General features: G+C 39.1%; 1 protein-coding gene across 2 annotated transcripts in view; it reads left to right on the top strand.

Moving 5' to 3' along the window:
• LOC114025979 (coronin-2A-like) overlaps positions 1–20,214 on the top strand; it is a 159,734-nt gene that overhangs the window by 121,372 nt on the left and 18,148 nt on the right. For both annotated transcript variants that reach the window (XM_027839530.1, XM_027839529.1), the window contains exons 3-8: positions 4,112–4,228; positions 6,210–6,359; positions 7,029–7,208; positions 10,769–10,885; positions 18,539–18,643; positions 19,867–19,963. In XM_027839530.1, the coding sequence (XP_027695331.1) occupies positions 4,112–4,228; positions 6,210–6,359; positions 7,029–7,208; positions 10,769–10,885; positions 18,539–18,643; positions 19,867–19,963 (766 nt within the window). The remainder of the gene's footprint in view (positions 1–4,111; positions 4,229–6,209; positions 6,360–7,028; positions 7,209–10,768; positions 10,886–18,538; positions 18,644–19,866; positions 19,964–20,214) is intronic.

Below are 20,214 nucleotides of genomic sequence, written 5' to 3'. Positions count from 1 at the left end.
CTGAGGCCAGATTTTAATTTAGGAGAAGAGTCTCTCTGATTCCTAGCCTAGTGCTCTATACACTGTGCTACCTAGCTGCCCACCTGGAACATAGTAGGTGCTTCATAAAAGCTTTTTTTCTTCCCCTAACCCTCCCTAGTGGAAGGAGATCACAGAAGCAGCACCATAACTAGGTAATGTGCCTGAAGTGAGAATGTGAAATGGTGTCCCCCTAACCCAATGGCATGGCTGCTTAGGATAATAAAGTTGTTGTTTTCTTCAAATGCCCCTCAGTTTTGCACCCCTAGTCCCGGTTATGGCTCTTTATTTAAGTACAAAAGTAAGAGTCTTTTTACAGACTTTAACCTGATGCTCATTTTTCAGCAAGATGCTTAAATCCCAGGTTCTAGGGTTTTCAGTTTGTTTCCTGATTCACAAAAAAGGAATAATACTGTTTGCTATCAAGTAACTCTAATAATAGCTGATTATTTACATAATGTTTAGGGTTTGCAAAGCATTTTGCATCCATTTTCTCATTTGAACCTCACAATAACAATGTGAGATAAATGCTACAAGGCATTATTATCCCCATTTTACAAGTGAGGAAACTAAGGTTCAGATTGATTAAATGACTTCTCAAGGGTTACACAGCTAGGATGTCTATGATGAAGGATTCAAACTCAGGGCTTCCTGACTCCAAGTAGAGCACTCTGTCCATTAATTATATATTTGCAAGCAATGTGATCATAAACAAGTCATTTAACCCATCTGGACCTCTGTATACTCACCTGTAAAGTGGGGATGATAATAGCACCTACTTCAAAAAGTTGATGGGAGGGTCAAATGAGATAATATATGTTCACTTTGGAAAGCTTGAAGAGCTATGTAAATAACAGCTATTATCGCGATTACCCACAATTCATGATATTTACCACTTGTTCAAGGACTCTGAGAATGCTGGGTCATTTGGGAAGGAATGAAATTTTCAAACAGGTCATTAATAGACAGAGACCAAATTAGTCACCATCCTGCTGTTATTTTAGCCAGGAAATCAAAATCTTCAGACTACATTTACCAAGGACCAAATTTTAAGTGCAAATAGAACAATTTTTCCAATTAATTGCATCCGTGTAGACAATCACACTGGATAATTCAAGGCTGAGAAAATAAAATCCTCTTAGGGGCCTTAATTCTCTTGTCCGGACAGCTACACTAATGTAATTAAGTGAGTAATTGTAAAAATATCACTTCATTTTATACTGGATAGAGATAGTTTATAAGCTTTGAATAGAATAGACAGATGCCCTGCACTGGTAGGGTTCAGTAAACACAGCCCCCTTGTGGAGAGAAGTATTATAAATGGCATTTTTCTTCCTTACTAGATAAGAAAACAGCTTCTGAAAGAGCTCTGTCAGGTTCAATGTAGCTATTTTTCTTATGCAAACTTTTATGAAGAGAAAAAGTAAGTAATGCCCCTGAAAACCCTCCTCTTTAAAGGTAACAGTTGAATCAGTGAGGAAATAACTGGTTTAGATGGCTATTAAAACAAATATGGTAAAATCCTAATTAACCAGAAGGCTTAGGGAATGCAGTGTTCTGGCTAGCTGAATTTTCTGATGACCAAATGTTAACCAGGAAGTCCTCTTGGTTCCAACTCTTCTCATTAAAAATTCTTTCTAAAATGTTTGAGTTTGCTTTCTTGCCTTAGCAAGAATAGTGAGCAACCATAATTGAATTTTTGATGATCCTGGGAGTTGTAGGGCCTCAGGGTCATCATTATGAAGATCAGGAATCATTGAAAAGTAATATAAATGGGGACAGTAGAATAGACTGTGTTGACCAAAAATTTCTTTGGATAGATCTCTTATTATCAGCTTGTTTTGTCGTAATTTTCCTCTAACTCATAAAAGTTGAACATAGGAAAAAAAAGATTCAGTTGAATTAAAGAGCAAGGAAGGTGATAATCCCATGGTATTCTTCCCTAGTCAGACCATATCTGGGGTTCCATGTTCAGCTTTGGCTTCCATATTTTAGCGAGATTGACAAGCTAGAGACTTCCCAGAGGAAAGTGACAATGATGGGAAAGGGACTCAAAACCATGGCATGCTTAGATCGGTTGAATTGACTGAGACGGTTATCCAAGAGAATAAAAGACTCACAGCCTCCATGATAGCTGTCTTCAAGTATTTGAAGGATTGTCCTATGGAGAAGGAAATAATTTTTTTTTCTTGTTTGGTTCCAATGGGCAAAACAAGAAGCAATGAGTAGAAATGTGGAGGTAGATAGCTACTCCATATTGGGGAAAACTTCCTAACAATAAAGGCTTTCCAAATATGGAATAGACTACCTCAGGAGGTAGTGAGTTCACCATCTGTGGTGGTCTTCATGCAGTGGCTTGAACCACCCATTTGAAGGGGAATACCTGCCCAGTTATGGGTTATGGGTTAAACTAGATGATCTAATTTTTTGGCCATATCTCATATCACTTCCACATACTCCAACCAAAGTAGATAAATATCTATCCCCATCCTCATCCTAAACATGCACTGTGCTCTTTCATCTCTCTGCCTTTGGTTACATAGTTCTCAATATCCAAAATGCCCTCCTTCCTCCTCATCATACCTATCCTTGATAGTCCAGTTCAACACCCACCTCTTCCATGAAGTTATCCCTGAATTTCCCTATCAGTTATGACCAGGGGTATTCTGGTTAAATGTTTAACATCTGGATCTCTGGGAGTTTGGGGGAGAGGGGGGAAGAAAACTGCACCCTTTAAATTTAACTCGGATTATTAACAGTTTCTCTATCACTTTTTAAGGTTTAGACAATCAACAAAACAGTATATAAAGCCCTAATTTGTACTGTTTGCTCATTTCTGAGATGTAAATGCTTACTCTGAAAATTTAATAGTGAGCTCTTATGGTCTGGTAGGAGCTGGCTCTGGCACATACCTGGAATGGCTTTCTCCTTCAAACCTCACCTGGCAATCTGTTTATACGTTTCTAATAGATAAACTATTTATATTTCTATAATCTAAACTCTCTCTCTTTGTAATATGTATACTATATGTAAATAGTTTATATATATATGAAATATATAAACTATAGTTAATTTATAATTCTGTAATATAAACTCTCTGTAATAAGTATACTATGTGTAAATAACATATTATGTATACTAAATATATAAACTATTTATAATTTATTTATACTTCTATAATATAAATTATCTCTCTGTAATATGTATATTATATATAAATAGTATATATGTCTATATACTAAATATATAAACTATTTGTAGTTTATTTATACTTCTGTAATATAAACCCTTGTTATATCTGTTTGTATCTTATCCCTCTGCCAATTTATAAGCTTCATAAGATCATGTCTTACCTAAATTTGCTGTTTCCCTGAGAAGAGCATTCAAAGCTAGCATTTATACGGTGCCTTAAATTTGCCAAAGTGCTATGTATGTATGTATGTATGTAGTATGTATGTATCTAGACATATATATGTTATCACATTTAATACACATGACTACTCTGTGAGGAAGATGTTATTATCAACCCCATTTTATAGAGGGGGAAACTGAGGCTGAGAAAGGTTACAACTTGCCCAAGTCACACAGCTAATGTCTAAGGCAGAATTTGAACTCAGGTCATCTGGCTCCAAATCCAACACTCTTACTCTCTGTGCCACCTAGCTGCCTAGTAATGCCTGTGCTTTGAATGAATGACCTATACAGTCCCTTACAGCTCTAGGGTTCTGGGTTGCTGAGTCCCAGCTAAGCATGTTTTCAGTGTTCTAAAAGCCTATGAACAATCTAACTTCAAAAGCAGGCCCATCTATACTGTTGAAACTCCATTCTCTGAAGTTATGTGACAAGATCTATGGAGATACTCTCTTTTATTTTTATTTTATTTTAACCCTGAGGCAATCAGGTTAAATGACTTGCCCAGGGTCACACAGCTAGTAAGTGTCAAGTGTCTGGGGCCAGATGTGAACTCAGGTCCTCCTGACTCCAGGGCTGGTTCTCTATTGACTGCGCCACATAGCTGCCCTGATACTCTCTTTTACTTGTGGATTATACACACCCTAACTTACAAAGATTTCATCTGTCATTTATTTTGCAGACAGGAAAGCTCGATCCACATTACCCAAAGATCTGTGGCCACAAAGGCAACGTTTTGGACATCAAGTGGAACCCTTTTGATGATTTTGTAATAGCCTCCTGTTCTGAAGATGCCACGGTAAATTCTCACCTTTCTGCATCCCACTCTCCCAACACATCTGTGGGAAATGAAAACCAATCCACCTTTAATGTCATACCTGTATCCCTAAGTGCTCCATCTATCCTGAAAACATCAGCAAAGACAATCTTAAGTAAGTAGAAATCATTCACTGAGAAGGTGGTTGGAATGAGGAAGAAGAAGGTGGACTTCATAGTGTTTCTGTGCCTGTCTCTGGCCCTCTTAATAAGTTCATCTGAAAACGGGATTAAATAGTGACCCGGACCATGGAGGTATTTTTAGAAATTTGCTGTGTTGATGGGAGTAGCATGGCATAGTGGATAGAGCTGGCATCAAAGCTAAGAAGACCTAGGTTCAAGTCCCATCTCTGACACAGATGGGCTGTGTGACCCTGGACATGTCATATAATTTTTTTAATACCCTAGGCAACTATAAGTCGTAGAGAAGGTACCAATCTGCACTGGTGGTGGAGGTTCCTCCCCAGGGAACTCCATATGTCAATGAATCATAGGTCCACTTCCTATCACTAACTAGACCAATAAGTTAAAACTGTACCTTAAAGTGAAAAAAATGTTAAAAATATGGAAAGCATTCCAAAAGTCATAATTACTGCATTTGAAAGTTTATAAGGTGTAGAACAACAAAAATTCCATTACCTGCTATCCAACCTCTATATCCGAATGTCCTCCTTCCTACTCATCCTACCTATCCTTTAAAGGCCAGCCCAAAGACCTGATCTGCTTAATCTGTGGTCTTCTTAACCTGTCTATCTCTAGTAGAAGTAAAATAAATTTCACTACCCTTCTCCTTACCTAAATTGATTTTAAGATGACTTTCCTGGCTCATCCTTCATGTTATTATCAAATCACTAATGAGTATATTCTGCCATCAACTCTGTCTGTACAATTCTAATTCAGTAACAGAAGTGTGCACAAAAATTACTGGCAGGAAATAGCTCTAAGTGGATGTCCTGAAATGATTTGCAGACCCATTTAGCCTTGATGAGGCCTAGAATATACTAATGGAATTCCCACTGGGCCTGATTTTGCAGGGAAGTATTCCCTTAGAAATAAAGAGCTCAACATGTAAGACAAGTGAGCTTTTTGGGGGCACAGAGTTGGGCTAAGTTTCCTCTTTCAAACACCAGGCCCTTAGCTGTCCAAGCAATCATTTCTTCATTGATAAAGAAATCTATATCCAGTCCCATGTTAGTGGCAGTGATTGCCCTTCTCTCTCCCCTGAAAAAGGATTTGGATCTGGGAGCAAGCATCTACACCACATAAAATGGCGCTTTCATTCATTCTGGATGCAGGTGTTTTGTCATTTTAGATCCAGATGTTATCTCTGAGGTCATTCTTCACCTACGAGGCATTCAAAAAAATCTTGTTGAATTGATTTGTACCAGCTTCCACCTCAAAAGAGTAGTATAGATATCTATGAAATGTGTAGAATAGAATATGGAAATAACTGAAAAATAATCCTGATTTCTGTGATTAAGGCAGAAAGACCCTGAAGAGGTACCCTGATGATTTTTTTAACTTAAGCATTTATTTAGCCTCTTTCAATGTATTCATGTAGTCCTCCATAGGGTCTTCATAACTAGGCTTCTAGAGACCACTCAGACAAGGGCAATCCCAGAAGGAGACCTCTAAGGGCAGCTTCAGACCAAAAGAGAACTCCCCTCCCCTGGCCTGCTTTGTCAGAACTATGGTAGATTGAGGAGCAGGAGTGGAGGAGGGCGCAGGAGAATGGAGCATGAGAACTTGCACAGTGGGGAATACTGGTTTGCCATCCTCAAGGGTGCAAGAGCTGGCCTGCCTGAACTCTGGGCTGGTGGAGAGCCCTGATGCCCATCTAGTCTCTTAGATCTATAATTCACAAGTTGTCCTGCCAGTGTTGGGGAAGGTTGTGAATGATGAGGTGTTTCTCACAAATGATTTGCTTTCAGTTTTTATAAAATAGTATTGTTTTGTCCTACTAGATTAAGATATGGGATATTCCAAAGCAATTGCTATCAAGAAACATCACTGCCTCAAGGAAGGAGCTACTTGGTCACGCGAGGAGAGTTGGACTCCTAGAATGGCACCCAACTGCTGCTAATATTCTCTTTAGCACTGGTTATGATTATAAGGTTAGTCAATTTGAAGGAAAATGCCACTGGGGCAAAATCCCTCTCTCTTCTCTTTGCCTGGGGACCTCTATCCCATGCATCATTAATTTTTAAGTGTCCAAATGTCAAATGTACAGAATTAGTGCAAGATATATGAGGGAAGTCTAAAGAGAAAGGAAAGTAAAATATATTATTTATATGTATATATATAAATATACACATGTAATATATACGTATATGTGTAAAAAGGATCTCTCCAGAGCCATATCTTGCTACACTGATGTTTCAATATGTCTATAAAAAAATCCTCTAGATTTATAGGACTTATGTTCTAATTCTAACTCTTTTTTACTATTTATATGACCCTGGGCAAGTTATTTAACCTCTCTGGACCTCAGTTTCCTCATCTGTAAAATGAGGGAGTTAGACCAGATGACCTCCTAAAAGATCTATGATTTTTTTTTATTTCTTCCACAACTCCACCCTCTGAATTTTCTGTTTACTTCAGAACAATGGGACCAAATACCTTACCCAGCCCATTTCCAGATTATTCCACATGGAATTACTGTGTTTCACTACCTTGTTGAATACTGACAATATGTCTGTCATGTCCTGTGTGTGTGCTTATTGTCAGGTAAGTGAATGAGAGGGGGAGAAAGATGCTAAGAGTTTCGTTTCTCTGTTCTCTAGTTAATGATATGGAACCTTGACACAAAAGAGTCTGTAATTCTGAACCCAGTGAAGACAATTGACTTTCACCAAGATGTGATCCTCTCCATGTCATTCAACACAGATGGCAGCCTGCTAGCAACCACCTGTAAGGACAGAAAGATAAGGATTTTTGACCCCCGCGCAGGAACAGTCTTACAGGTGCAGTGTGCAACATTATGCTTTTCAATAAGATAAATGTCTTACTGGTTTTTTCCCCCATCAGAGCTGGTTAGAGAACAAATGGCATTATAGTATGATGAAGTCACATTAATTCAGACCAGACCATCTAGTCTGGTCTCTTATCATAGATTTATGCAATAATTTGGTCTGAGGCTAGATTGAAATTTACATTTGGGCTCTCTCTGAAAAACAGGTTTGCTAGACAAATTAGTAATGTAAACAAGATTGTAAGAAGGAAAACTTAGCCTTGAGAACAAACTGTTTCCAAGCATTCATTTGCATATAGAGAGATGATGTGGTCTTGTGGATAGAGTGATATAGAGTGGCTTTAGAATATAGAAGAAATGGATTTAAGTCCTGCCTCTAAAACATGCTGGAGAGGTGACCCTGGGTAAATCATATAACCTCTCAGCACTCTAGGCAACTCTCTAAGACTATCAGTTGCAAAGAAGGCACCAATTTGCATTAGTAAAGGGAATTTTGTCACTTGGGAGTTCACTATACCAGTGAAAGGACAGGTCTAGTCCCAATCCCTTTTCTAGTTACATAGAGACAGGTGGTTTAGTGACTACAGAACCAGGTTCAAATCCGGCCTCAGACACTTACTAGCTGTGTGACCCTGGGCAAGTCACTTAACCCTGTTTGTCTCAGTTTCCTTATCTGTAAAATGAGCTGAAGAAGGAAATAACAAACTGCTCCAGTGTCTTTTCCAAGAAAAACCTCAAATGGGTTCACAAAGAGTTGGGCGTGACTGAAATGATTGAATTACAAGAGATAAACTGATTGCAAATTATTCTTCTCTGCTAGTTAAAAAGATCTTTTAAAAAACTAGAATGTGAAGTTCAGTGGAAGCGTTTTATTTCTTACTAGGGCCAGGGATTAGGTTCTGGTCCTTTGCTTACCAGCTTCACAATCTCTGTTTCAAAATGAAAGCTCACCACTGAGCTTGATGTTACTACCAGAACCTGGACTATCTGAACAATGGCATCATTGCAGGGTGTGTTCTGCCTCTCTTCCTCTTAAGGACATTTTCAAATACATCCTTTTGGTGGCTTTGTTGGTTTTGATGCTCCAAACAGATACTATCTATTCTGCAAGGAGACCATCACATGATGAGATGATACCTCGAAGCACGTAAATCCAAAAGCAGAGACCCTAGACTTGTTTCATTAGAGCAGGAACAAGCCAAAGTTCTTTTATTTTTTCTCTCATCCACTTTCATCTTTATTTATGCTACATCGTACGTGGTTTTCCCATTTGCAAGGTGAATGACCCTGTTAGGAACTTTCTTTCATTTTTCTGTAACTGTCTAATTGTAATTGCTTCATGTACTTAAAAATTAAAACTGCATTTCTCTTTTTAAGTCTATAATTCACACGTCTTATTCATTTAAACCGATTTCCCCCATACACACCTATCCCCAAAGTAGTACAAATTAGCAGGATAGTTAGGTTGCACAATGGATAGAGGATTGAACCTGGAATCAGGAAGACTCCTCTTCCTGAGTTCAAATCTGGCCTCAGATATTTCCTAGCTCTGTGACCCTGGGCAAGTCACTTAACCCTGTTTGCCTCAGTTTCCTCATCTATAAAATAAACTGGAAAAGGAAATGGCAAATCATTCCAGTATCTTTGCCAAGAAAACCCTAAATGGGGTAACAAAGAGTTAAAAATGACCAAACAACAGTACAAATTAGCAGAGTTTTATTCTGCTAATGAACTGAGGTCATTGAGCTCAGTTCTAAATGCCATATTTTAAGATGGACATTGATGGAATGTTTGGAGCTCATCCACAAGAGTGGAAACAAGATGGTGAGGTGACTCAAAACCATGCCGTACGAGGATCAGTTCAAGGAACTTAGGGATATTTAGCCCACAGAAATGAAGACTTGTAGGATACATGCTTTTTGTCTTCCAAGTATATGAAGAGCTACCATTTAGAAGAGGAGCTGATTTGTTCTTTTTGGCTAGGGTGAGCAGAAAAAGCAGGGATGCATAGAAATTACAAAGAGACTCATTTCAATTTGATGTAAGGAAATACTAACTTTTAGAGCTATCCAAAAGGGCAGACTCAGGTGTTGAGAAAAAGCTGGAAGACCAGTTGAATAGAATGTCTTGAGGAGGGTATGAATTTAATGGACTCCAAAAGCATTCTTGCTGCACAATTCTATTATTCTATATATATCAAAATTTAGATGACAATAATTTAAAAATGCCAAATTTACCTTTATTTTTCATTTGTACAGTACTTCATATACTAAAAATATCTCATATCTATTAACGTAGAATCAAAAACCTTTACACCTATAGGAGTCTTAGGAATCATATATTCTAAATCTCTCATTTTACAAAGGGGGAAATTGAGGCCCAGAGAGAAGCGATTTGCCTAATTAGGGAAAGAAGTAAAAAATTTCCCTATTCTGAAACTTCAGTTCCCAAAATGCCATATTTATTGTTGTATCAATTTGTTTTTAAAAAGTGTAATTATTTACATTTACACTTCAAGCTTTGAAAAGTACTTTATATAAATTATCTCATTTACCTTTACCTCAATCCTGTGGCTACTGTTATCCCCATTTTATAGATGAGAAAATGGAGGATGAGAGAAGGTAAATGATTTGTCCAATGTCACACAGTTAGTCAGTGTCTGGGAAAGGATTCAAACCCAAGGCTTCCTAACTCTGATTCTAGTACTTTATAACCAGGCCACATTGCCTCATATATACCATTTGAAGACTGCCTAGCAAAGTTTAGAGAGCCATAAATTTGGGTGTAGGATGATGAATTTTTCAGTGACCCTCCAAGACCTCACATGGGATCTAGGATGTGATAGAGGGGTTATGGTCTACACTGATTAATAGAATACTCACAACAATTAAATCACAGGAGCATAAAGTATAAATCATTATTACAATTTTCCATTTTTTTTCCTTACAAATCTAGGGCAACCTGTTTATGTATATAAGCCAATATTTTGCACATAGTTTAAGATATTTAGCAGAGCTTCTCAACCATTTGGAATTCTGATATCCTATCATTGTTGGAGTGATACCTGCCTCCCAACTTTGTGGTATTTCAGATAGGGGTTGGATTCATCTGACGTTGAGATTTCTCTCATTCTAGGATTCCACGTATCCTGAAGAACAATCCGTGTACACTCAAAGCTTAAAAATACCTTGAGTATAAAAATAACTTAATTTCCCATCTCTACTATTCATCATCTCTAAGCCAGTTTCATGACCTGTATTAAGAAATTTCAGGACAGAGAGTTTATAATAGTTCTAGTTTTATTCTCACTCAGATGCTCTCCACCTTCATGTTCATGGATTTCCATGTGGATTGTAATCTCCTTAAGCTTCCTCAAACAATTCTCAGAGAACAATTACACAGAAGATCTTCAGATCGTCTTCAGAAATCCTCTACCAGCATATTCCACAAAGTTGTAACTTACTCCATCCTACCACTTTTTCTGAGAGGAGGGGAATCACTGATCCACTCAAATCATGTCCTGGTGCTCATATACTGTGTGTCTTCTTCTAGGAAGCAAGCTACAAGTCTCACAGAGCCAACAAAGTGCTGTTTCTAGGAAACATGAAAAAACTGCTGTCCACTGGAACGTCCAGATGGAACAACAGGCAAATTGCACTATGGAATGAGGTGAGTCGGTCAACTTTCAAAACTGAGGGTCAGAGCAAGGACCCCGCTGCCACTCCTAAGACCTGTCTCATTCCTCTTTTTATATCATTTGTTGCTTCCCACTAAGATGTCTTCCTTTTATTGACTCCAACCCCAACCCTAATTCTAGTTATTCTTCTCTCTGTCCGCTTCTCCTGCTCAGTCGCCAGTCACCTCTTCCCTACAAAGTAGAGAAAGGATCAAGAGAGAGAGATTAGAGCTAGACAGTTGGCTTGTTCCCTCCACCCTAGCTTGGGCTGCAAGATGGCCAGAAGAGTAGCCATGAGTGCTACTCATCAGAGAGAGAATTTCCTTCTCCTCCAGTGAATACTCAACTTGCAGACCTGAGGCTATATCTCTATATGGCTACACATGTTGCTCCACTCTGTGTGTATGTGCATATATACACAAATACACATATACATATATATGTATATATACATATATACATATATAGACAAACACAAACATCTATAAAACCATGGTTATTTATACACACATGTACATATATGTGTGCACACACATACATACATGTGTATACGTATACATACGTGTACATGTGTGTATGTATATAGAAATATATATACGTGTGTGTGTGTGTGTGTGTGTGTGTGTGTGTGTGTGTGTGTGAAACCATGATAGCATCTATGTCCTAGTTTAAGGGAAATAAATGCAGTGGAACCCTTTTCTTATCCTGGTACCTGGGGAAAGGATAAATACCAGGGGTGTGGTATGACATATGTGTGATTGTGTTCAGAAGCATATATCTGAATTCATGGAATAAAGACCTGTGTTACGATGACACATTACTATAATTCCATTAGTTAGTTTATGTGTTTCTTCAAATGTCTCTATAAACCTTACTGTATCTTACTAGGCTCAATATTTTTGAGTGACCACAAACTATTTCTCAGTGAAATTTTCCATTTGAGGCCTCAAGCATGCTGTTAAGGTTATAAGGCAGAGACTCGAATAAGTGCCCTATCATGAATTCATCTGGGGTGGCCTCTAGAAGACTATTCTTGAATGACCTTCTTATAACAAACATGGCCCTTACAGAAAACTGACTCTCTGACAGCCAGTCAACAAGCATTTCTTAAGCACTTGCTGTGTGCCAGGCACGGTGCTAAGTGCCAGGGATATAAAGAAAGGCAAAAGCCAGTCCTTGCTCTCAAGGAGCTGCCAGTTTAATGGAGGAGACAACATGCAAACAACTATGTACAGACAAGCTCTATATATAGTATAAACTGGAAATAATCAACAAAGGAAAGATGCTCAAATTAAGGGGGATCAGAAAAGGCTTCTTATAGAAGGTAGGATTTTAACTGGACTTGAACAAAGCCAGGGAAGGCAGGAAGTAGGGGTAAGGAGGAAGAGGATTCCAGGCAGAAGGGCAGCAAGTGAAAATTTCCAGGAGATGGAATGTCTGATGGGAGTCCAGTGTCCCTGGATCGCAAAGTATGTTTGTGGGGATGGGGGGAGGGGGGAAGAGAGGCATAAAGAGACTGGAAAGGTAGGAAGAGGCCAGGTTTTGAAGAGCTTTGATCCTAGAGGTGATAGGGAGATGCTGCAGTTTATTGAATAGGGAAGTGACATGGTGAGACCTGTGCTTTAGGAAGGTAAATTTGGCAGTTGAGTGGAAGATAGACTGGAGTAGGGAGAGACTCAACGCAGGCTAGTTCATATTGTAATTGCCACCCAGAGATGCTAATAATGCTTCTACAGAACACCCAAGGAAAGGACACACAGACACATACTCTCTTCCTTGGCTATCTCCTTGCAAATTAGAGCAATAGGAAAGAATCACTGAGTCAAGTCCAAGTGAGGGAATTTTCCCCTCTAGAAATATAGATCATATGGTAAAGTCCCCTACTCAAGCCCTAGATCCTGGCTTAGGTCTTACTTTCACTATATAGACAACCTAAACCACCTTGAGGCCAAAAGAACACCTACTGTCAACTTGTAATAGCCTTTCCTTCTTGGTTTAGTCATTTTTCAGTCATGTCCAACTCTTCATGATCCCATTTGGGGTTTTCTTGGTAGAGATACTGGAGTGATTTGCCATTTCCTTCTCCAACTCATTTTACACATGAAGAAACTGAGGCAAACAGTGTTAAGTGACTTGTCCAGGGTCACACAGCTAGTAAGTATCTGAGGCTGGATTTGAACTCAGAAGATGAGTCTTCTTCACTCCAGTCTGGCACTCTATCCGCTATGCCACCTGGCTGCCTCCTCCTTCCTCCTTACTAAACATAAATTAGTGTGGCACAGAACACTGGCTCTGGAATCAGAAGACCCAAACTCAAATCTCTTCTTTGATGCTTATTACCCTGTATGACACTGGGAAAATCACTTAATCTCCCTAGGTCTCTGTTTCCTCACCCATAAGATGAAAGGGTTAGAATAGATAGACAGTTTCAGTAGTCTCTTCATCTCTCAACTCACCAAAAAAAAAAATTAATCGATCAATCAAGAAACATTTACTAAGCACTAGGCTGGATGCTAGGGATACAGAAATAAAAAACCCAAAATAGTTGCTGCCCTCAAGGAGCTACCATTCTGGAGTGGTGACAACATGTACACATATAATCAAATCTATAGTCATTTCAAAGGGGCATTAGTAACCTGGAAGAATCAGGTAAGTCTCGAGTAAATTTAATTTTAAAAATTTAAATTGGGTTTTAAGAGGAACTAGGAATTCCAAGAGGTAGAGGTAAGGACTGAGTGGATTTCAGGCATGGAGCACATCCCGTGCAAAATCAAAGAGCCAGAGAGGATGTGGAGCATTGTGGACGAGGGAAAGGCAAGTGGGCTAGGTTGGGCAGATTGTAGGGTGTTTTAATAATGTACAATAAGCCTAGAAAAGTAGGCTGGATTCTGGTTGTGGAGAGCTTTACTTGTCAAGCAGAAGAGTCTGTGTGTGATACTAGAGGAAGCAGCAAGCCCCTGAAACATTTAGAGCAGAGGAGTGACATAGTGGGACCTGTGCTTTGGGAGCATCACTGCGGCAGCTATGCCAAGGCCGAATTGGAGATGGAAGAGATGTGGAGAAGAGACTAATTAAGAGGTTATTGCAATAGTCCAGACAGAAGGTGATGAGGACCTGCACCAATGTGGTAGCTGTGGTAATGTCATCTCAGCATGTTTCCACAGCACAGCTCAGCTGAACCAAATCCCTGGCTTTTACCCCTACTCAGTGTGGATCAAGCCAGATGCTTCCTCTGGCCATGGTGCTGACAGCTTTCCTTAAACTCACTTGATTCCAAGTTAGAGCACCAAGCTAAGAAAGTGTTCAGTCTTATAACTGGCCTCAGAATATGTGATGGGACTACAAAACATATTCTAATAAATCAAATTTATTAAGCACATACTATGTGCCAGTGGAGATACAAATGCAAAGAATGAAATAATCCTACTTGTGAAGAGCTTACATTCTAAAGGGGAGGACAACAAGTACATAGATAAGCACATTCTAATGGATGAGACAATAATTGCACACAAAGGTATATACAGTATAAATATGAAATGAATAAATGCAGATAAACACAAAGTTGTTAATTACAAGATTATTTGGGAGGGAGGGCAACAGATGTTGAGAGATTCAGGAAAGGGCAAAGAAACATTTTCACTTTACTACCTCTTTATGAGGTGGAAGAAATTCTCTTTGATAAGGTTAGAGGGCAGTTAGCTACTGGCTAGCAAAGGATCAGCAGTGAGTCACTCAGTAAAGCTTTAAAGAGTGTGCTCCCTCACAACAGAAAAGAAACCTAACCTTGGAAGAAAAATCCAGCTCTTATTAGGGGATCATGCCTTGACACTGAATTTCAGGAGAGAAGAGATTTCTCTCTTTCTTCCCTCCTCTTCCCCCACCCCCACCCCAGTGTTGCTGGTCATGGTATCTTACGGTAGAGCTACGTGACCAGCTGGAGACATAGAATTCAGTATGGAGCAGAGAGAAAAAGAATCAAAGCAGGAAACAGCCCAGAGGAAATGTGACCACTTGCAGCAGAGAAGAAAGCCAGCCGTGGATTCAAAAGAGAATTAATTCTGGCAGTTGGTAGCTGAGTTACAAAGATGAGGAGGAATAAGGAGCCAATAGGAGTGACCTGTCCAGTGGAGACACTGTACCCAGTGGGGCATAGTGTGAGGATGCCATCAGATGAGAAAAGATATTGGGGCCCCACAGAATCAGGGTCATGAGTGGCCTTGGTCACTTATCTCCACTATGTGTGTGCCTCACAACCAGTATGCTCTTATTATGTGTCTACTGTACCCACTGACATCTCATGTATTTCTGGGACACTGTGCATCAGGTTTATGGGGAAATTATTTTTAGCTACTGTTGTTACAACACCATGTAAGTAAATTTCTTTGCTTCAAACTAATTGTGTCTATTGGTTGATTGTTGAAGATACTCACAGCAACAGAGGCTTGGAAGCTATAGTTTTAGGATTGTAGACCCACAGAATTCATTGAACCTTAGTTGTAGTCATACACCTAGGGACCAACCTGTGAACATGAGTGTCAATTTGGGTGCTACACCAGTATCACCCCATGGGTGTTGGCACGAGGACCCAGACTCACCCAACCACAGGTTTCTAACCACCTATGTAGGTAAGAGATGCCTGCCTCTGTCTGACCCTAGAAGCTACTGTTCCCATGCTTCCATACCTTAAATCTCATTGACTCCCAACACATAACTGGGTCCCTGGGCTAGGGGGTAAATTTGATACCCATATTCCTCAAAAGTTACCCTCACATTGCCTAGTAAACTCTTAAATTCCTAAACACATAAGCTAACACTCACAGCACTTTATACAATTCTGTCAATAATTAATTGCTCGTTCTCTCTCTCTCTCTCTCCCTCCCATTCCTCAGAGTCACTTAAACCAAACACTAACCCTTCCAACATCTTCCTATATTTCTAACTCTATCTTTCATCCCAAACTCTATCCAGGGTCTATCTTTCTAATAATCCTACTTTACTGATCACCAGGATCAGGAGAATTCCCTGATATTCCTATATATCCCATAGCATAATTCACCACTTTGGACTGTTTTGAACCCTCTTCACTTTGCCTATACAGCTGCTGCCTTTTCAGAGTCATAGAATGTCAGAGTTGGAATGGATCTCAGATACCAACTATTAAGATTCCAACCAATACCTTAAGAATTCCTTCTATCATATTTCCAACAGAGTCATTCAGCTTTTGCTTGAAGACCATTAGTAATGGGGAATCCTGAGGCAGCCCATTCCACCTCTGGATAGCTTTAATTATTCAGGAGATTTTCTCCCCCTGTATCAAATTTAATCTTTCCATCATTGCTATCAAGTTTAATCTTTCTGTCATTGCTCTTAGTTCTGACCTATTAGTCTACCATTATGTCTCTCTCTCTCTTTTTCCCCTTCCTCCCCTCTCATGTTGTGAATTCAACATATTGGATTAAGAGGGTAAATTTCTCTCCTTCCAAAATGTCCCATCAATGTTTCCTGCTTAGTCTGAGCCTTCACTCCCACCATATCTTGGACCCACAGACTCTTTCTCTTGTTTCCACCATTGCTCTTCAGCCACCTTCAGGAGCTATCCATCCTCAATCTAAAGCTGCTCCTTAATAACAATTTTAAGGTTTACCAAATGGTTTTCTTATATTACCTCCTTTGATTCTTGCAACAACCCTTTGAGGTAGGTGTATGTTCTGTTCTGAATCTCTGTGTGTTCTTTAGGTATATTTTGCCCAAGGGTTTAGCTTTGTTTACAAGCAAACTTAGAGGTTTCCTGGGTCACTCTTCTCTGCCAAGCTGTATATGAGGTCACCTGATCTGGGTTATAGCCTCCCTGATCCAACCCTTGAAGGTGTTTTGCAACACATGAATACAGTTGGACACAGCTCTCCTTTGGACACAGGCTCTTGGTGTTACAGGAGAATCAAAGAGATATGTCAGTCTGACTCCTCTAAGCCTGGTCATAAGATGAATATTTTCTTGGTCTTCCATTAATATGGAGGATAAACTGCCTACACCAACATAAAAAGTACCCTGGCTCTGTACAGTCAAAACAAGGACCCAGGCCAATTCAAAATGGCCAAACTCTGGGATTCATAGACCTTGGCCTGACCTCTCCTGGCCATCCTTACCCCTGGTGAATCCCAACTAAAGCCCGTTCCCAAAAGCACTGAGCTAAAGGCTCCACACCAACTCATATGAACTCCAAACAAGACAGCCATTCTGAGATATCTCATACTATTCCTCCTGGATCACCATCCAGAAAATGTGCCATATGCTCTGTCCTTTCCAGCTTGAGTATTCCAAACTGTGGTTCTGTCCCCATAGGCAAAGGGAATTGGAGGGTTATGTATTATTTGTTGAGCTTGATCAGTGAAGACAAATAATACTAATCACTTCAGATTCAAACCCTCTTTTTCCTCAATAAGAGAGTGCTTTCCCAAAAAATATTCAAAATATTTGCCCCAAACTTACCATTTCCTATCTCTTTTATGGTAACAGATAGTTTCTTTGGCTACACAAACCAGGACTCACTTTCATTTTTAGATTTGTAATTTCCCTATCACTTCAAATAACACCAGCGCAATGGCTCACACAAGAACTGCAGATGTAGTACCCAAACATTCATGTGTATAGGGCAAGTGTTTGCTGTAAGTTTTGCTTACCCAAATTAAATTAAATCCTATTACTAGGATGGAGAGCTTTCTTAGCCATTCCTTTGCCAGTGGTCACTGACCTTTGCTTTCCCCTTTATCTGTCTTATATGTCTTTTACTTCCTACAATACCCCAGCTATAAGAATTAACTCATTTCTGTTCTCATTTCATGAGATTTTGACAGGGATGAAGTCTTACTTCTTTCCCCTCCAACCCAACCACACTCATTATTGTTTTGAAATGTAGGGTGCAATTCTGAGCAAAGTCATTGATATAATTGTGCTTTGGGGAATATGTTTTGGTTGGGAGTGCCAAAGATCCAGTCCCACCATGGGAGATCCATGATGCAGAAGGCAGCACCCATGCTTTTTGAAGATTCTTCCAAACTGAGAATAAGTTGTTTGATTGTTCTTAGAGGAGCAATGTAATTAAAAAACCCAAGTACCACTCCTATTTTTGGTGCTAATCTACTATATGACCTTGGGAATATCATTTCACTTATTAGGGCTTGAGTTTCCTCATCTATAAAAATGATGGGGTTGGACTTCACTAGATTATCTCGCAAGTGCCTTCCAGATCTAATGTTCTGTAACTTTATGGATCAATAAGATGAAAGCATCAAAACATTAGAACAAGGAAAAGTGTTTTATGGTAATGTTTCCCAAACTTCTGGCCTTTGGAAAAAATTTTATTAGTCTACTATACTTTTACTACCAAAGGTCCTTATTTCTTAAAATTTATCAACTTAAAGACTGCCTCCTTCTCTTCTTCTTTATTTCTACTTCTCCCTGGCTTCCAAACCATTCCTCCTGGGCTCTATGAATCTTGTTTATTGATGCTGCAAATGGGGGAACAGTTAGTCCTGGAGAATTTAGAGATTTTCCTGGTACATTGTGTAGTCTGGGCTGGGATACATTGGTTTTTCAACCAAAAGAGTAACTGAACAGCCTTTTTTCATTTCTTCTTCCCTGGACAGGATGACCTTTCTGTGCCTTTAATTGAAGAGGACCTAGATGGCTCTTCTGGGGTATTATTCCCCTTCTATGATTCAGACACCAATATGCTCTATGTGGTGGGCAAGGTAAGCTTTGCAACTATGAGAATTAAAACTAAGGCTTCTAAATATGCAATAGTACAGTAGTGAACTTCTTAGGTGGAGGAGAAGGGGAATATAAAATTGAGTACTGAATTCTTTATTTCATCATTGACCTGAAGCTATAAATGTTTTTAGACTGGAGAAATAAAAAAAAATTATAGAGATGCATTTTAAACATCAAGCTTTTAAACTGATGGCTATACTTCATCAATATGTATAACCAGTTTCTAAAATGCAGATCATAACTCCTCAGTACCTTAATATAGAACCTTCATGAGTTGCTGGGATGAAAAATATCCATGACTCAGGTTCAGCTACAATAGACTCAGTGAACTTAGCCAGAATTTTCCTTGGACATCAGATACACAGCTCATTACAACAACCTCCCCCCCCCCAAAAAAAGGGCATTTCTAGCTTGGTAGGACATAGCTTCCTACTGGTATTGCTTCCAGGGTCACATCCATACCATAATGAGTTGCAGAGTAAGAGATTCATAGGCTCAGAGAGACTGTATGGTACAGTAGAAAGTGGAGTACAGTGGATATGGATTCAAAAGACCTGGATTCAAATCCTGCCTCTGACACTTACTACCTATGTGACTATGAATAAGTTCACTTAAATTCTATAAAGTGCATTTTCCTCACTTGTAAGCTGAGGATGTTCAACTATATGACTTCTAAGATCCCTTCCAACTATACCCCTTCTAAGATCAAAAATCTTTGATCTTCTTATCTAAACTTTAAAAGATGTTTTAACCAAAAAAAAAAAGGTCACAACTCCTTGCTTTCCCTTTTGTTATCTGCTATTACATACACACATACACACACACACACACACACACACACACACGCAATTTCTTGAATTGTGCTTTATCACCATACACACCAACCCTACCACAACTATTATCCTATCTCTGACATGCAAGCACTAGAGAAAGGGAAAGATATCTAAAAATTTGGAAGCAACTACTTTTTGTTAAATGCCACAATACCTGGACTCTACCCAAAAAGAGAAAGGGCTACTGAGAAGTAGGAGTAGGAACAGAAAATAAAAGAATTTTAAATCTTTATTCTTTCAATTTTATGATTTTCCAGGGCGTTTTAGTTTTCAACTGAACATAAAAATAAATGCAGTTGTTTTATTTGTATTGTTCCAGACCAAATGAGAGACCAACATATCTCCTTGTTCTTTTTTCTTCTCTTTCACAGGGTGATGGGAACATTCGATACTATGAAATTAGTGCAGACAAACCACACTTGAACTATCTTACAGAATATCGTTCCTATCTCCCTCAAAAGGGAATCGGTGAGTATGGAAGAGGCACATTGCTTAGATACATGATTTTCTGTTTGGATTGATGTTACAGACTTTATTCACTGACTTTCAAAGCAGTACCTACCTCTTAAGAAGACCGATTGTGACCATGTGTCTGGAGTGATCATTTATCTTCTCCTGCCTAAATGTTCTTATCATCATCATCATCATTATTATTAAGTAGCTCAAAACACTCAATTTAAATTGATAATGCACAAGACAATTTTGTGAGGATACTTTAG

This window comes from Vombatus ursinus, unplaced genomic scaffold (genome assembly GCF_900497805.2).
Source record: "Vombatus ursinus unplaced genomic scaffold, bare-nosed wombat genome assembly UNPS02014832.1, whole genome shotgun sequence".
NCBI lineage: Eukaryota > Metazoa > Chordata > Mammalia > Diprotodontia > Vombatidae > Vombatus > Vombatus ursinus.
This window is presented reverse-complemented; position numbering and strand designations above follow the sequence as displayed.